General features: G+C 37.0%; 1 protein-coding gene across 1 annotated transcript in view; it reads left to right on the forward strand.

The window, feature by feature from the left end:
- Positions 1-5,644: 5,644 nt before the first annotated feature.
- LOC106085945 (protein obstructor-E) overlaps positions 5,645-16,108 on the forward strand; it is an 83,470-nt gene continuing 73,006 nt past the window's right edge. Inside the window, exons 1-2 of the mRNA XM_013250432.2 lie at positions 5,645-5,696; positions 5,898-5,952. Of these exons, the coding sequence (XP_013105886.2) occupies positions 5,913-5,952 (40 nt within the window). The 5' untranslated portion in view covers positions 5,645-5,696; positions 5,898-5,912. The remainder of the gene's footprint in view (positions 5,697-5,897; positions 5,953-16,108) is intronic.

The following is a 16,108-nucleotide window of genomic DNA, read 5'->3' on the forward strand; positions in this document are numbered from 1 at the left end:
CTCTGTTCCTTAGTGGAATGTTTACGGGCAAAATTTGCAATTTTGATCTACCGGAGGCCACCGTAGCGCAGAGGTTAGCATGTCCGCCTATGACGCTGAACGCCTGGGTACGAATCCTGGGAGACCATCGGAAAAAAAATTCCAGCGGTGGTTTTCCCCTTCTAATGCTGGCAACATTTGTGAGGTACTATGCCATATAAAACTTCTCTCCAAAGAGGTGTCACACTGCGGCACGCTGTTCGGACTCGGCTATAAAAACGAGGCCCCTTATCTTTGAGCTTAAATTTGAATCGGACTGCACTCATTGATATGTGAGAAGTTTGCCTCTGTTCCTTAGTGGAATGTTTATGGGCAAAATTTGCAAATTTGATCTACCGGAGGCCACCGTAGCGCAGAGATTAGCATGTCCGCCTATGACGCTGAACGCCTTGGTACGAATCCTGGCGAGACCATCGGAAAAAAATTTCAGCGAACTTCGGACTCGGCTATAAAAAGGAGGCCCCTTATCTTTGAGCTTAAATTTGAATCGGTGTATCTGTTTCCATTTCCACTGCTTACTGGTGAGTTGTCATTGCTGTTTGGAATCCAGATAGCAGCTGTATTCGTTCGATCTTCAAGCCAGGACCCTTAATTTCTTCCTCCATATTGTCGCTTACAGCATGCCAGCATGCTGTTCTGCGACTATTGGTGATAGGAGATCATGTGCGACCTTACTCCAGGGCATGTTGTCCTGTAGTATTCTTAGCATGCTTGCTGTGCATCTTCCTGAACTAGGAAGGTGATCTGTCGGGCCATTTCCTCTGTGCGAGTTAATACAGCATTTCCGAGGGCTAGTGCACTCCTTCATCTTGTGTCCACTCTTGCCGCAGTTATTGCATAGTCCCATTCCTTTACTATCAGGTTCCTTGCATTCCCAATGTAGAGATGTCCTGCTACAAAGTACCTGAAGAAGCATTGTAGACAGAAATAAAATTCCAACAAAATTTTCTAAATTTTCTACAACATTTTCCATAGAAATTTTTAAAAAAGGTAAAGAAATTTTTTTCACCATTAAAAAAAATAAATTTTTAAAAAATTTTGTTTTTATTTTTTTAATGTTTACTGCTAACCAAAATCGAAATTTTAGTCTTATTTTTGTTTCCCTAAACATAAAGTCACAAACTTTCGTAGTTTTCCTCATATAAAAGAGCTTAAAATTGAAACATCTATTTAATCTTTTCTAGTTTCCCAATATAAGAACAATGTAGACATTATAATCGACATTATCAACACTATGGCCTTATTCTTCTACTTCAGTGTGCCACAAAGTTGGCCATATGGTCAAGAGCTTCAACATGTCCATTACTTTCATTGTAGACAGACTCCATTGTGTTGGTGCTTAGTTTAGCCTTTAGAATGCGGCACGTTCTGCTAAATGCAGGCAAATGAAAATCCAAGGACTACAAAATCCAACAAAAGAAAAGGTTTATTATAACCCATTATTATCGAGAGGCATGGCCATCATCACAAGTAGCTGTAGCTGTGGAAGTTGATGGTGATTTCAACCATGGCCAACGTCATTATCTTACAAGTCAGAACAATAATCATCACTTTTTGCAATGGCAGCAATATTTGTTGCATCATGTTGTTGTTCTCTCTCTCTTTCTCTCTCTTTCTAGAACTAGAGCATGATAGGTAGGTAGGTAGAAGGCAGCAGCAGCAGCAACAGGAAGCTTTTATCCCACCGCTACAGCTGAGGGCAACATCACCGACACATACCTACCATCAGTACAATCATTGTAATTGAATTTAATGCCCAAAGTAAGCACAAAGCGACACAGTAAGCTAGGTATAGTGGCCTTTTCTGCCTTACACACCCCTTCCCTCCCCTCCCCCTTTTTTTCGAAAACTAACAATGACTATGGTCGATAAAGACCAAATAAAGATGACTTTAGTGATATAGTCAATTGGCCAAAATGGCAACTATTGACTTGCGCTCGGTTGCAGTTTTCCTCCAAGGACTTAAGGTCTTTGTATGCTTGTGTGTGTTTGTATGTGTGTGTGTGTGTGAGTATCTTTTCAATTCCGTAATCCCCATGTTAATGATGATAATCGTTGCGCTAGTATTCACATTTTGTGTATTTTGTTATCTTAACTCCTCCATTATTTGGGGTTAGCCATGTTTGGCCAAGTTAAAAGTAAAGGATTATGCGTAAGCATAAATTTCATTTACATTGAATAGATGAAAAAAAGGGGTGGGGGGGGGGGGGGGGGGGGCGTGCAGTGTCAAGGGAGTGATGTAGTGAGTATGCAATTTTGCGAAATTGTCAATTGCTTTCATAAATTGTAAGAGATAATGCCAATGCTTAGATCTATCTAAACGATATGCTATAATTTTTGTCGAATAACATGGAGACCTAAAAGTATGCAATTATTTTGTGTAGGGTTATATAGTTATTTGTGGTTAGTGGTGCAAAAGTCAGCAAGGGCAGCTGGGGTGAGGCAGAAACTAATTTTTGTAAGCAAAGTAGAGAAGGGTGATTGATAAGCTGAAGAGAGAGAGGAAGAGTTGGGTGGAGGCGATTGATATACGAGACTTGCAGTGAGGATCTTGGGTTCTTGCTATCAAAATCGGAAGACGAATGTTATTGAGGCTTAGGGTTTATATCATCCCTAGAGAACGCTGTCTTATTTAAGGCCATTAACCTTAAGCTGACTACACCGAGTTCCACAGTACTAAAATTTTAACAAAAAATTTGACAGTTTTCGACCCTACAACGAATATATTTCGGATCGTCGTAAAATTCGAAGACGCTTTAACGAAGTCCGTGTGTCTGTCTGTCTGTCGGTCTGTCTGTTGTAATCACTCTTCAGCCTTCAAACATTAAGATATTGAGCTGAAACTTTGCACAGATTCTTTTTTTTTGTCCATAAGCGGGTTAAGTTCGAAGATGGGCTATATCGGACTATATCTTGATATAGCCCCCATATAGACCGATCCGCCGATTTAGGGTCTAAGGCCCATAAAAGCCACATTTATTATCCCATTTTGCTGAAATTTGGGACAGTGCGTTGTGTTAGGCCCTTCGTCATCCTTCTTCAAAATGGCTCAGATTGGTTCAGATTTGGATAAAGCTGCCATATAGACCGATCTCTCGATTTAAGGTCTACTAGTTTATTGTCTGATTTTGTCAAAATTTGGGACAGTGAGTTAAGGTAAGTCTCTCGACATATTTCTGCAATATGTCCCAGATCGGTACATATTTGGATATAGCTGCCATATAGACCGATCTCCTGATTTAAGGTTTTTTGACCATCAAAGGCGCAGTTATTGTCCGATGTCGCCGAAATTTGGGACAGTGAGTTGTGTTGGGCCCTTCGACATTCTTCTTCAATTTGGCTCCGATCGGTTCAGATTTGGATATAACTGCCATATAGACCGATCTGTGGATTTAAGGTCTTGCGCCCATAAAATTCACATTTATTGTCCGATTTTGCCGAAATTTAGAATAGTAAGTAAGGTTAAGCCCTTCGACATACTTCTGCAATATGACACAGAGAGGTCCAGATTTGGATATAGCTGCCATATAGACCGATCTCCCGATTTAAGGTTTTGGGCCCATAATAGATGCCCCATTGACAGTGAGTTGTGTTGGGCCTTTCGACATTCTTCTTCAATTTGGCTCAGATCTGTTGAGATTTGGATATTGCTGCCATATAGACCGATATCTCGATTCAAGGTTTTGGGGCCATCAAAAGCGCATTTATTATCCCATTTCGTCGAAATCTGGGACAGTGAGTTGTGTTAGGCTCTTCGACATCTTTCTTCAATTTGGCTCAGATCGGCCCAGATTTGGATTTGCCATATAGCCCGATATCTCGATTTGAAGTCTTGGCCCCATATTTTATTTCATTTTATTTTATTTGATTTTGTTTTATTTTATTTTTTTTATTTGATTTTATTTTATTTTATTTTATTTTATTTTATTTTATTTTATTTTATTTTATTTTATTTTATTTTATTTTATTTTATTTTATTTTATTTTATTTTATTTTATTTTATTTTATTTTATTTTATTTTATTTTATTTTCTTTTATTTTATTTTATTTTATTTTATTTTATTTTATTTTATTTTATTTCATTTTATTTTATTTTATTTTATTTTATTTTATTTTATTTTATTTCATTTCATTTTATTTTATTTTATTTTATTTTATTTTATTTTATTTTATTTTATTTAATATCTTATATTTTTTTTTATTTATTTTATAATAACCTTATGATTTTCCACTAACAACATACATTCTCTATAGTTCATTTAAGTTACTCTCTTTCTCTCTCTCTATGTGTATAGTTTTTCAATTCCCTTGTGTATGTGGGTGGCATGGGCAATATATTCCAGCTGTTCTCAAAACCGGCTGAGACCTTATCCACCTAGCCTCTATCGTACTCATGTCAATGCTCATTGCAATAACTCTCTTGCTTTATATATCTCACCAAAGAGAAAACCTGTTATTTGAACAGCCTAGCTGCCGCTTTGCCAATGTTTCGTTGCCTCCTCATATCACGGCAGTGGGGGAGGGGGGTGATGGAGTTATGGGATTAATGTATTTTACATAAAACCGCAACAACCAATACCATTGCGCAGTCGAGCAGCGCAACCGACCTCTTTGTTGCGTTGGCGCATATTATGACAAAGAGAAGAGTTCGACCGCTAAAAATAAAACTTAAACAACAGCCGCCAGCCATTTATGAAGCAACAACAACAATTACAATAACAAATAATAAACACCGTCACTGCATACTCTCACACCTCCAAAAGATGTAGCTTTGAGTTAGCTGTTATTTTGAAACAGAAACAATTGCATTTTGCATAGGTTAACCATACTCAAAGAAGTGCATTGAAGAAAAAACATACAAATAAATAAAGACACAAAGCAAATGCTGAAAAACAACAAAAGCTTACCGAAATAAATATTTATGATTAAAAAACGTGATTTAAAAACGGGTAACACAACTACTCACAAAAACTACTGCTGTGATGACTATTAATAAGCATTTAAGCCAGCGTATGAGGAGGGTGGTATGGCAAGTAGGGAAAAAAATCATATGTTAAAAGTTGAGACTGAGAAATAGAGGAATAACAGTCGATATTTAAGAAAATATGGAGCAGTTATGGCATTGGATTGCTGCAAACGCCCTTAGGTGTTAACATTTTTTAAGCAAACCCTTCATTAGGGAGTCATTGTGGAACTTTTCTATGTTAACAGGTGTTTTCATATATGATCAAATTAAAAAAAATTAAAAATCTTTTTGCAAAAAATATTTTTTTTTTAAATCTGATTGTGGGGTTTTCTTTTGGTTATTTCAGTTTTTATTGTTTTTTTTTACTACTATTTATTTTTTTTATTATTTAGTTTTTTTACCTACTCATCATACCACCATCGCAGCTATTGTGAGACGTCTTGGCTTTTGAAAAAATACTCGGCGAGGGAAAAAATTGTCAAGCTGAGGTTTGGTTTTATGTTTGCAATTGTAGTTGTGTGGTGTCTTAAACATTTGGTTTTTTTTCTTTTTATTAAACAAAAAATTTTTATTTTCCATTATTTAACATGGATACAACCTTCATTGACTTCTAGTCTTTTAGGTGAACGCAAAGAGAGCAAAACGTTAACGGATTAATTGTGAATCGTTGGAAAGTGTATAAGGAAAAGAAGTAAAGAAAGAAATAGTTTAACATACATATAAAAAAAAATTTAAAAAAAAAATTTGTGGAAACAAAAAAGAAAGGAAATTTCCAAAAATATATATGAAACAAAAAAACAAAATTAAAAAAATAAAATAATATTCATATAGAAAAAAAATTGCAAAAAAAAAATAAAAGTTAAATGTATTTTTTCAAATTTTTCAATTATAGCAAAAATATAAAAATATGGCTTTTATAAAATTGTGCATATTCGCCATGGTCATAGGTAAGTGCTCGTATAAAAATTGGTTTCCAAAATCTTAAATTTGTGTGTTTTTTACAAATATTTTTTTTTACAAAATTTTGAATCCCCCCAAACAGGGGATAATGTTAAAATGTTCCCTTATTCGCCATTTATTTCAACAAAAGCCTTACATTCGTTATGCAATGCTTACCGGGTCCAGTTTTTAACCTTGTGGACTGATCTATATATGTATATACACACATATACTATTTTTTTTTCGAAACGATTTATCAATAATCCAAACTTGTTTCTTTAAATGTTAATATCCCAATAAAAAGTAATCAGCTGAAAGATACTCTGAAACTCTGATACAGCTGAAAGACTCAAAGATTTAAGCTTTAAAACCTGCATTAAAACTTGTATAGTGAGTTGTGTTTTGCAAACTTAAAATAGCTAAAAAAATAAGAGGAAAAAAATATATGCATGTATTTCCAGTAGACAGTGGTGATCTTTTAAATCTTGCCTTAATGACCTTGTATTGGTTTAAAGGGAACTGGTGTAAAGTTCTTAAGAAAGAGCTCAAAATGTAGCTGAAGTTCTTTAAGGGTATTAAGGAAAAAAATAAGATAAAACCGGTAAGGAAAGGCAAAAGTCGGACAATGCCGACTGTGTAATACCCCAATTTCGAGAGAATCGGTTAAAAAATGAGCATTTTATTGTTATATTTCTCAAAATCGGACGAACATATATATGGGAGCTATAACAAAATCTGAACCGATTTCGACCAAGTCGTCGAGGAAAGCGTTGTACAAAATTTGGGCATGATTGATCAATAAATGCGCTTGTGGTGACTCTAGATGCGAATATCGGGCGAAATATATATAAGGCAGCTATATCTTAATCTGAACCAATTTCTATGGAATTCAACAGCAATGATAAGAGTCATAAGAAAATCCTACCTGCCAAATTTCGAGAGAATCGGTTGAAAAATGTGAATTTTATTGGAATATTTATCAAAATCGGACGAACATATATGTGGCAGCTATATCTAAATTTGAACCAATTTCGACCAAACTTCTGAGATATTGTGGAAGTCGTCGAGGAAAGAGTTTTGCAAAATTTTGGCAAGAATGGTCAATAAATGCGCTAACAGTGGCTCCAGATGTGCAAATCGGGAATTATATATATCTATATCTAAATCTGAACCGATTTCTATGAAATTCACCGGTAAAGTCGAGATTCAAGAGAAAATTCATCCTGCCAAATTTCGAGAGAATTGGTTGAAAAATGTGAATTTTATTGGAATATTTCTCAAAATCGGACGAATGTATATATGGCGGCTATAACTAAATCTGAACCGATTTCGACCGAATTTCTGAGATATTGTGGTAGTCATCGAGGAAAGCGTTGTACAAAGTTTTGGCAAGATTGGTCAATAAATGTACTTACAGTGGCTTTAGATGTGAAAATCGGGCGAAATACATATATGACAGCTATATCTTAATCTGAACCGATTTCTTTGAAATTCACTAATAAAGCTAAGAGTCATAAGAAAATCTTTCTTGCTAAATTTCGAGAGAATCGGTTAAAAAATGGGCATTTTATAGCAATATTTCTCAAAATCGGATGAATATATGTATGGGAGCTATATCTAAATCTGAACCGATTTCGAGCAAACTTCTTAAAAATTGTGGTAGTCGTCGAGGAATATGTTGTACAAAGTTTTGGCAAGATTGGTCAATAAATGCGCTGCGGTGGCTCTAGAAGTAAAAATTTGGGCGATTTATATATAATGAGAGTTATATCTAAATCTGAACCGATTTCTATAAAATTTACCGGTAATATCGAGATTTAAAAGAAAATCCTACCAGGCAAATATTGCAATAAAATGACCAATTTATTGCAATATTTCTCAAAATCGGACGAACATATATATGGGAGCTATATCCAAATCTGAACCGATATTTTCTAATTTCAATAGACTTCGTCCGTAGGTTGAAAAACTTGTCTGTACCAAATTTGAAGACGATCGGATAAAAATTACGACCTGTACTTTGTACAGAAATTAACATGGTCAGACTGACGAACATACAGACAGGCGGTCATAGCTAAATCGAATCAGAAAGTGATTCTGAGTCGATCGGAAAACTTATCAATGGGTCTATCTCTCTTTCTTCTGTGTGTTACAAACAAATGCACTAAGTAATAATACGCTGTACCACAGTGGTGATGTAGGGTATAACAAGGAAAAGTGTGCTTAGTTCGGCCGGGCCGAATCTTGGGAACCCACCACCATATATTCTGCTACAAATTTAGTAGAAGGGCATAATTTTATTATACATACCAAACTTCTGTCAAACCAGCAAAAATTAAAGCTTCTAGGAACCGAACAAGGATGATCGATATGGGAGCAATATCAGGTTATAGACTGATTTGGTACAGTTATTGGAAGTCGTTAAAGAAATTGAGGCTTCCAGGAGCTCAAGAAGTCAAATCGGTAGATCGGTTTATATGGGAGCTGTATAGAAATCTGAACCGATATGGCTCATTTGCAATCCCAATCGACCTATATCAGTACTTAGTATCTATGCAAAATTTCAAACGGCTAGCTTTACGCGTTCGACCACTATCGTGATTTGGACAGACGGATGGACGGTGGTGGGTATAAAAAGGTATCTGCTTACTAGTCAACATGAACAGACATGTAACGAGACAGACGCACATGGTTCAACCGAATCAGAGGGGGACTTTTTTGTAGCTATGAGTGATATCTGGTTAAAGCCTTAGCACGATGGACGTACCGCTAAGAGGCTTACAGATGAAATGAGGTATCAACGCAGCTTATAAAGGTCTCTAATCCGAGTTGTGTCTCAAAACTATCATTTAGGCTCGACATCGACCGGTAAGTGAAGGAAAAACTGTTTGTTTTCGACACAAGCTCTCTGACGGAAATCATAACCAAACATAGCGCTATAGACTAGAGTCATGCACATAAATTATTGTATCATGCGTGAGTCACGAGATTCGTGAGTGTGATCCAAAAACTATCACGTGATCGCGCGTGACCGTGATTGAGATTAATTCTACCGTTCTTTAACGTGAGTGAGAGTGAACGGACACGCAGAGAGACAGAGAGATGAACGGAGACATGGATAGACAGACGGACATGGCTTAATCGAATCAGGAGAAACTTTTTTCGTAGCAATGAGTGAAGAAGTCACTGTCGGCATTTGCATGAAATAATCTTCAAACATTAAATAATATAGACCGTTCTATCGATTCAAATAAAGATTGCATACGTTTTTCTGTATTTATGTGTTTTTTTGGAAATATTTCCATAGTTTTTAAAAAATAACCATTTACTGGATATCTGCTTGTTATGGCCTAGTACGATGAACGTACCTCTGAGAGATGAACGTACCTCTTATGAGAATGCAATCACTTAAAAATGTTTCTACATGACAGCCTACAAAGCTCTACGAACCAAATTGTGCCCCAACGCTTTAATTTCGGTAAGGATAGCATGAACTGCTTGTTCTCGGCAAAAATCACACTGAGCGCTCTGACGGAAGACATAACCGAACTTAGCGCTATAGACTGGAGGTGTTCCCATGAGAAGTGAGTTGTCGTGTTACACGTGAGTCACATGATTCGTGAGTGAGATGCAATCCCGATCGCATGATCGTGCGTGACCTTGATTGAATTAAAATTCTTCGTGCGTTAACGCGTGTGAGAGAACAGATACACAGAGACAGCGAGATACAGAGCGATTAACGGAGACACGGATAGACAGGCCGACATGGCTCAATCGAATCAGAGGGAGTCGGTTTTCGTAGCTATGAGAAATGTTTGATGAAAACTTTAGCTCGTCTTGTTATAGCTGAGTACGATTGGAGTATATTTTCATATACGCGCGACTCACTTGATTCGTGAGTGAGTTCCAAATCCAATCACGTGATCGTGCGTGATCGATCGTGATTGAATAAAATTTCTTCGTGCGTCAGCGTGAGTAAGTGAAATCATACTCATGTGAAAATCACGGCTCACGAGGCAATCACGATTCAACAGATACCGACTCACGGGTTTCACTTTTTGTTTTTGTTTATTTATTTCACATATTGTGTCAACTGTTCTGATTAGTTAAGACTATTTTCTGTTTTTTACCATTTTAGCGATTTTATTTTGCAAATGTACGTTTTTTTTTTCAAAATGTAGATCTCGCCACATCTTCTCTCATTGACGAAACGTTAGGCCATGCAAAGAAATCATTTTTGTAATTTTAACATAAGAGAAGGTGAGAGAGATAAAGTGCCATGGAATTTGGTCATTTACTCCAACACCTACGTCTAGCTTGATTAAAATGAGTTCATATTTTCTCGCTCATTAAAAATCAGCATAGAAAGCCTCTCTTTAATTATGTCATTCATCTCATTTGAAAGAAATTTGAAAGAGCAAGAGAGATAAATTATATACATAGTTTCAGATTTTTCTCATCTGATTATAATCATCTATACTCACAGTGGTGAATTTAAACTAACCTGACATTATGCGCACTTTTTAAACCCACCACCTTAGGATGGGGGCATACAAATCTAGTCATTCCGTTTGAAACACCTCGAAATATTGACCTAAGACCCCATAAAGTATATATTTTCTTGATCATTATGATTTTTTATGTCGGTCTAACTATGTCCGTTCATCGGTCCGTCCGTCTGTCTGCGAAAGCACGCTAACTTTCGACGGAATAAAGCTAGCCGCTTGAAATTTTACACGAATACTTCCTATTAGTGTAAGTCGGTTGGGATTGTAAATGGCCCATATTGGTCCTTGTTTTGATATAGCCCCCATATAAACCGATCTTGACTTCTTGAGTCACAGAGGGCGCAATTCTTATCCGATTTGGCTGATATTTTGCATGAAGTGTTTCCTTATGACTTCCAACAGCTGTGCTAAGTATGGTTTAAATCTGTTCATAAACTGATACAGCTGCCATATAAACCGATCTTGAATCTTGACTTCTTAACCCACTAGAGGGCGCAATTCTTATCCGATTTGGCTGAAATTTTGTACGAAGTATTTTGTAATGATTTCCAACAACATTGTTAAGTGTGGTTGAAATCGGTTCATAACCTGATATAGCTGCCATATAAACCGATCTGGGGTCTTGATTTTTTGAGCCTCTAGAGGGCGTAATTCTTATCCGATTTGGCTGAAATTTAGCATGAGGTGTTTTGTAATAATTTCCAACAACTTTTTTAAGTTTTTTTGAAATCGGTCTATAACCTGATATAGCTGTCATATAAACCGATCTGGGGTCTTGACTTCTTGAGCCTCTAGAGGGCGCTATTCCTATCCGATTTGGCTGAAATTTTGCATGAGGTGCTTTGTAATGATTTCCAATACTGTTTTACGTATGGTTAAAATCGGTAAATTACCTGATATATCTGTCTTATAAACCGATCAGGGGTCTTGACTTCTTGAGCCTCTAGAGGGCGCTATTCCTATCCGATTTGGCTGAAATTTTGCATAAAGAATTTTGTTATGACTTCCATCAGCTGTGCTAAATATGGTTCAAAGCGGTTCATAACCTGATATAGCTGTTATATAAACCGATCTGGGATATTGACTTTTTGAGCCTCTAGAGGGCGCAATTCCTATCCGATTTGGCTGAAATTTTGTATGAGGTGCTTTGTAACGATTTCCAATAACGGTTTTACGTATGGTTGAAATCGGTACATAACCTGATATAGCTGTCATATTAACCGATCTGGGGTCTTGACTTCTTGGGACTCTAGAGTGCGCAATTCCTATCCGATTTGGCTGAAATTTTGTGCAAGGAGTTTTGTTATGACTTCCAACAACTGTGCCTAATATAGTCCAAATCGCTCCATAACCTGATATAGCTGCCATTTTAGTGTTTTGTAATAATTTCCAACAACTTTTTTAAGTATGGTTGAAATCGGTGCATAACCTGATATAGCTGCCATATAAACCGATCTGGGGTCTTGACTTCTTGAGCCTCTAGAGGGCGCTATACCTATCCGATTTGGCTGAAATTTAGCATGATGTGTTTGGTTACGACTTTCAGCAGTTGTGCCAAATATGTTTTAAATGAGTACACAACTTGATCTAGCTGTCATATAAACCGTTCAGGGTCTTGACTTCTTGAGCCTCTAGAGGGCGCTATTCCTATCCGATTTGGCTGAAATTTTGCACGAGGTATTTTGTAATGATTTCCAACAACAGTGTTAAGTGTGGTTGAAATAGGTTCATAAACTGATATAGCTGCCATATAAACCGTTCAGGGGTCTTGACTTCTTGAGCCTCTAGAGGGCGCTATTCCCATCCGATTTGGCTGAAATTTTGAAATTTTTCGTTACGACTTTCAGCAGTTGTGCCAAATATGTTTTAAATGGGTACACAACTTGATCTAGCTGTCATATAAACCGTTCAGGGGTCTTGACTTCTTGAGCCTCTAGAGGGCGCTATTCCTATCCGATTTGGCGCGAATTTTGCATGACTTGTTTTGTTATGACTTCTAACGATTGTGCCTAATATGGTTCAAATCGGTCCATAACCTGATATAGCTGTCATATAAACCGCTCTGGAATCTTGACTCTTTCAGCCTCTTGAGGGCTCAACTCTTATTCGATTTGGCTGAAATTTTACACAATGACTTCTACTATGGTCTCCAACATTTAATTCCATCAGCACAGCAATTCTTTTGTTTATCCCTTGTTTGCCTTAAAAGAGATACCGGGAAAGAAAGTCGACAAAAGCGATTCATGGTGGAGGGCATGTAAGGTTCGGCACGGCCGAACTTAACACGCTTTTAATTTTTATTATTACTTACGTACATTATTTTCCATTTTTCTATATTCTATAAGCTATTTGGGTAATTTCAAAATCTTCTACGAATATATTTAAGGCCATCTAAAGTGAAAGTGATTTAAATGCATATGGATTGCACATAGCCATATCCACACATCCCCTTAACCCATTACTCATAATAATCCAATAATTTTGATATGATTATTAGTGAATATGTTGGCAGCTAATTATGTTAGAATGAAATCTAATTTGCATAATTAAGTTCAACCAAACACCAGGCGGTAATGAAATGCGAATCACAAAATTCATTAATTAGATGTTTTGAAAAAAGTAACATAGCTGTCTAAACCACACGTGTTGGGGGGAGGTTCGAGAATGTATGAGTAATTATGGGTTCCAGGAACTAAAACATTAGCATTACATATAGTTATAAGGGATTATAACTAGCTGAAAAACTTGTTTTACTTTTGCCAGAGAGATTTGCAACAAGCTGCTTATAATGTTGATCTTAAATAAATATTGATTTCCTAGCCATAAGGTAGCAGCAAAAAGGGAGTGGTTGCGTTAAGTCAGTCTTTCGTTATCTGACACTATGCAACACACAAACTGGTGTCTATGATTCGTGGCAAGTGATCACCAACAAGTAAGAGCGTGCTAAGTTCGGCCGGGCCGAATCTTATAGACCTTCCACCATGGATCGCATTTGTCGAGTTCTATGCGAGATACAGCGCATAGAACTCGACAAATGCGATCCAAACAAACAAAGAATATTGAATAAGAACTGTTATGCTATTGGAGCTATATATAGTTTTAGTCCGATTCGGACCATAAATGAATGCAGAACATTATAGAAGTCATTGTGTAATATTTCAGTTCATTCGGATAAGAATTGCGTCTTGTAGGGGCTCAAGAAGCAAAATCGGAAGATAGGTTTATATGGGAGCTGTATCAAGCTATTTATCGATTCAGACCATATTGAACACTTATGTTGAGGGTCACGAGAGAAGCCGTTGTGCAAATTTTCAGCCAAATCGGATGAGAATTGGGCCCTCTAGAGGCTCAAGGAGTCAAGATCCCAGAGCGGTTTATATGGGAGCTATATCAGGTTATGGACCGATTTGAATCATTTTAGGCACAATCGTTGGAAGTCATAACAAAACACGTCATGCTAAATTCTAGCCAAATCGGATGAGAATTGCGCCCTCTAGAGGCTCAAGAAGTCAACACCTAAGATCGGTTTAAAAGGCAGCTAGATCAGGATATCTACCGATTTGAACCGTGCTTGGCACAGTTATTGGATATAATAACAAAATACTTCGTGATTTCAAATCGGATAAAAATTGCGCCCTCTAGTGGCTCAAGATGTCAATATTCAATATCGTTTTATATGGCAGCTATATCAGGTTATTGGCCGATTTGAACCTAGCTTACACAGTTGTTGAAAATCGTAGCGAAACACTTCGTTCCAAATTTCATTCCAATCGGATAAGATTTGCGCCCTTTAGAGGCTCAAGAAGCCAAGTCCCAAGATCGGTTTATATGACAGCTATGTCAGGTTATGGACCGATTTGAGTTATTTTGCCGGTATCTCTTTTAATGTAAACAACGGATAAAAGAAAATAATTGCTATGCTGATTGGATTAAACGTTGGAGACCATAGTAGAAGTCATTGTTTAAAATTTCAGCCAAATCGAATAAGAATTGCGCCCTCAAGAGGCTCAAGGAGTCAAGATCCCAGAGCGGTTTATATGGGAGCTATATCAGGTTATGAACCGATTTGAACCATATTAGGCACAATCGTTGGAAGTCATAACAAAACACGTCATGCAAAATTTCAGCCAAATCGGATAGGAATTGAGCCCTCTAGAGGCTCAAGAAGTCAAGACCCTAGATCGGTTCATATGGCAGCTATGTCTGGTTATTGACCGATTTGAACCATACGTAGCACAGTTGTTGGAAGTCTTGGCGAAACACGTTGTGCAAAATTTCATTCCAATCGGATAAGAATTGCGCCCTCTAGAGGCTCAAGAAGTCAAGACCCAAGATCGGTTTATATGGCAGCTATATAAGGTTATGGACCGATTTGAGTTCTTTTCCCGGTATCTCTTTTAACGTAAACAAAGGACAAAAGAAAATAATTGCTATGCTGATTGAATAAAATGTTGGAGACCATAGTAGAAGTCATTGTGTAAAATTTCAGCCAAATCGAATAAGAATTGCGCCCTCTAGAGGCTCAAGGAGTCAAGATCCCAGAGCGGTTTATATGGGAGCTATATCAGGTTATGGACCGATTTGAATCATATTAGGCACAATCGTTGGAAGTCATAACAAAACACGTCGTGCAAAATTTCATTCCAATCGGATAAGAATTGCCCCCTCTAGAGGCTCAAGAAGTCAAGACCCATGAACGGTTTATATGGCAGCTATATCAAAACATGGACCTATATGGCCCACTTACAACCCCAACCGACCTATATTAACAAGAAGTATTTGGGCAAAATTTCAAGCGGCTGGCTTTATTCCTTTGAAAGTTAGCGTGCTTTCGGCAGACAGACGGACGGATGGACGGACATGGCTATATCGATTTAAAATGACGATCAAGAAGACTTTATGGGGTCTCAGACGCATATTTCGTGGTGTTACAAACAAAATGACGAAATTATTATACCCCCATCCTTTGGTGGAGAGTATAAAAATAGTAAAGAAAGGGCAGCAGTTTAGTTTATATGATAAGAGAGTTAAAATTTTTTATGGGTGTTAGAATGTTGTCTAAACAATCCGCTGTTTTGCAAAATTCTATGGAAACACTACTCATATAAGCTCAAAACATCAGAGATTTTCAAAAATTTTAATTTTGTTCATGACAAATCAGACGAAATGATGCTAAAAAAACCTTCATGTCACGTCACTTTAGAGCTTCATGACCTTGTGCTAATCAAACTTTGTTTTTTCTTTTTTTGTAGCTTAGTGTAATTCACAGCATATGTTTTGCTAAGATTTGACTTAGACACCTTTAATACCGAGTTCACACCCAACAAAACAATAGAAACCGAACGAGATAAAGCAAAGCAAACAAAACAATCAACAATTCAATTGTTGTTATCACAACATAATCATTGTTCACTCTCTCTCTCTCTCTCTCTCTCTCTATCTTTCTCCCTCTTTCTCTTTACTGCATAATTGGCATGACAATACCAAAGAAGAGACAACATTGGCCATATCCATCTCCATTGGTATGGTTGATGTAAGCTGAAGCTCTTTGTTGTCTGTCTGCCTTGATTGTCTTTTTTTTTCGTCTGCCCCCCTCTTAACTCCCCTCGGTGAGTTTGTCTTTAAGTTACTGGCTCAACTCAAGTTGTTTTCAATG

The sequence above is a fragment of the Stomoxys calcitrans genome, chromosome 3 (genome assembly GCF_963082655.1).
Source record: "Stomoxys calcitrans chromosome 3, idStoCalc2.1, whole genome shotgun sequence".
NCBI lineage: Eukaryota > Metazoa > Arthropoda > Insecta > Diptera > Muscidae > Stomoxys > Stomoxys calcitrans.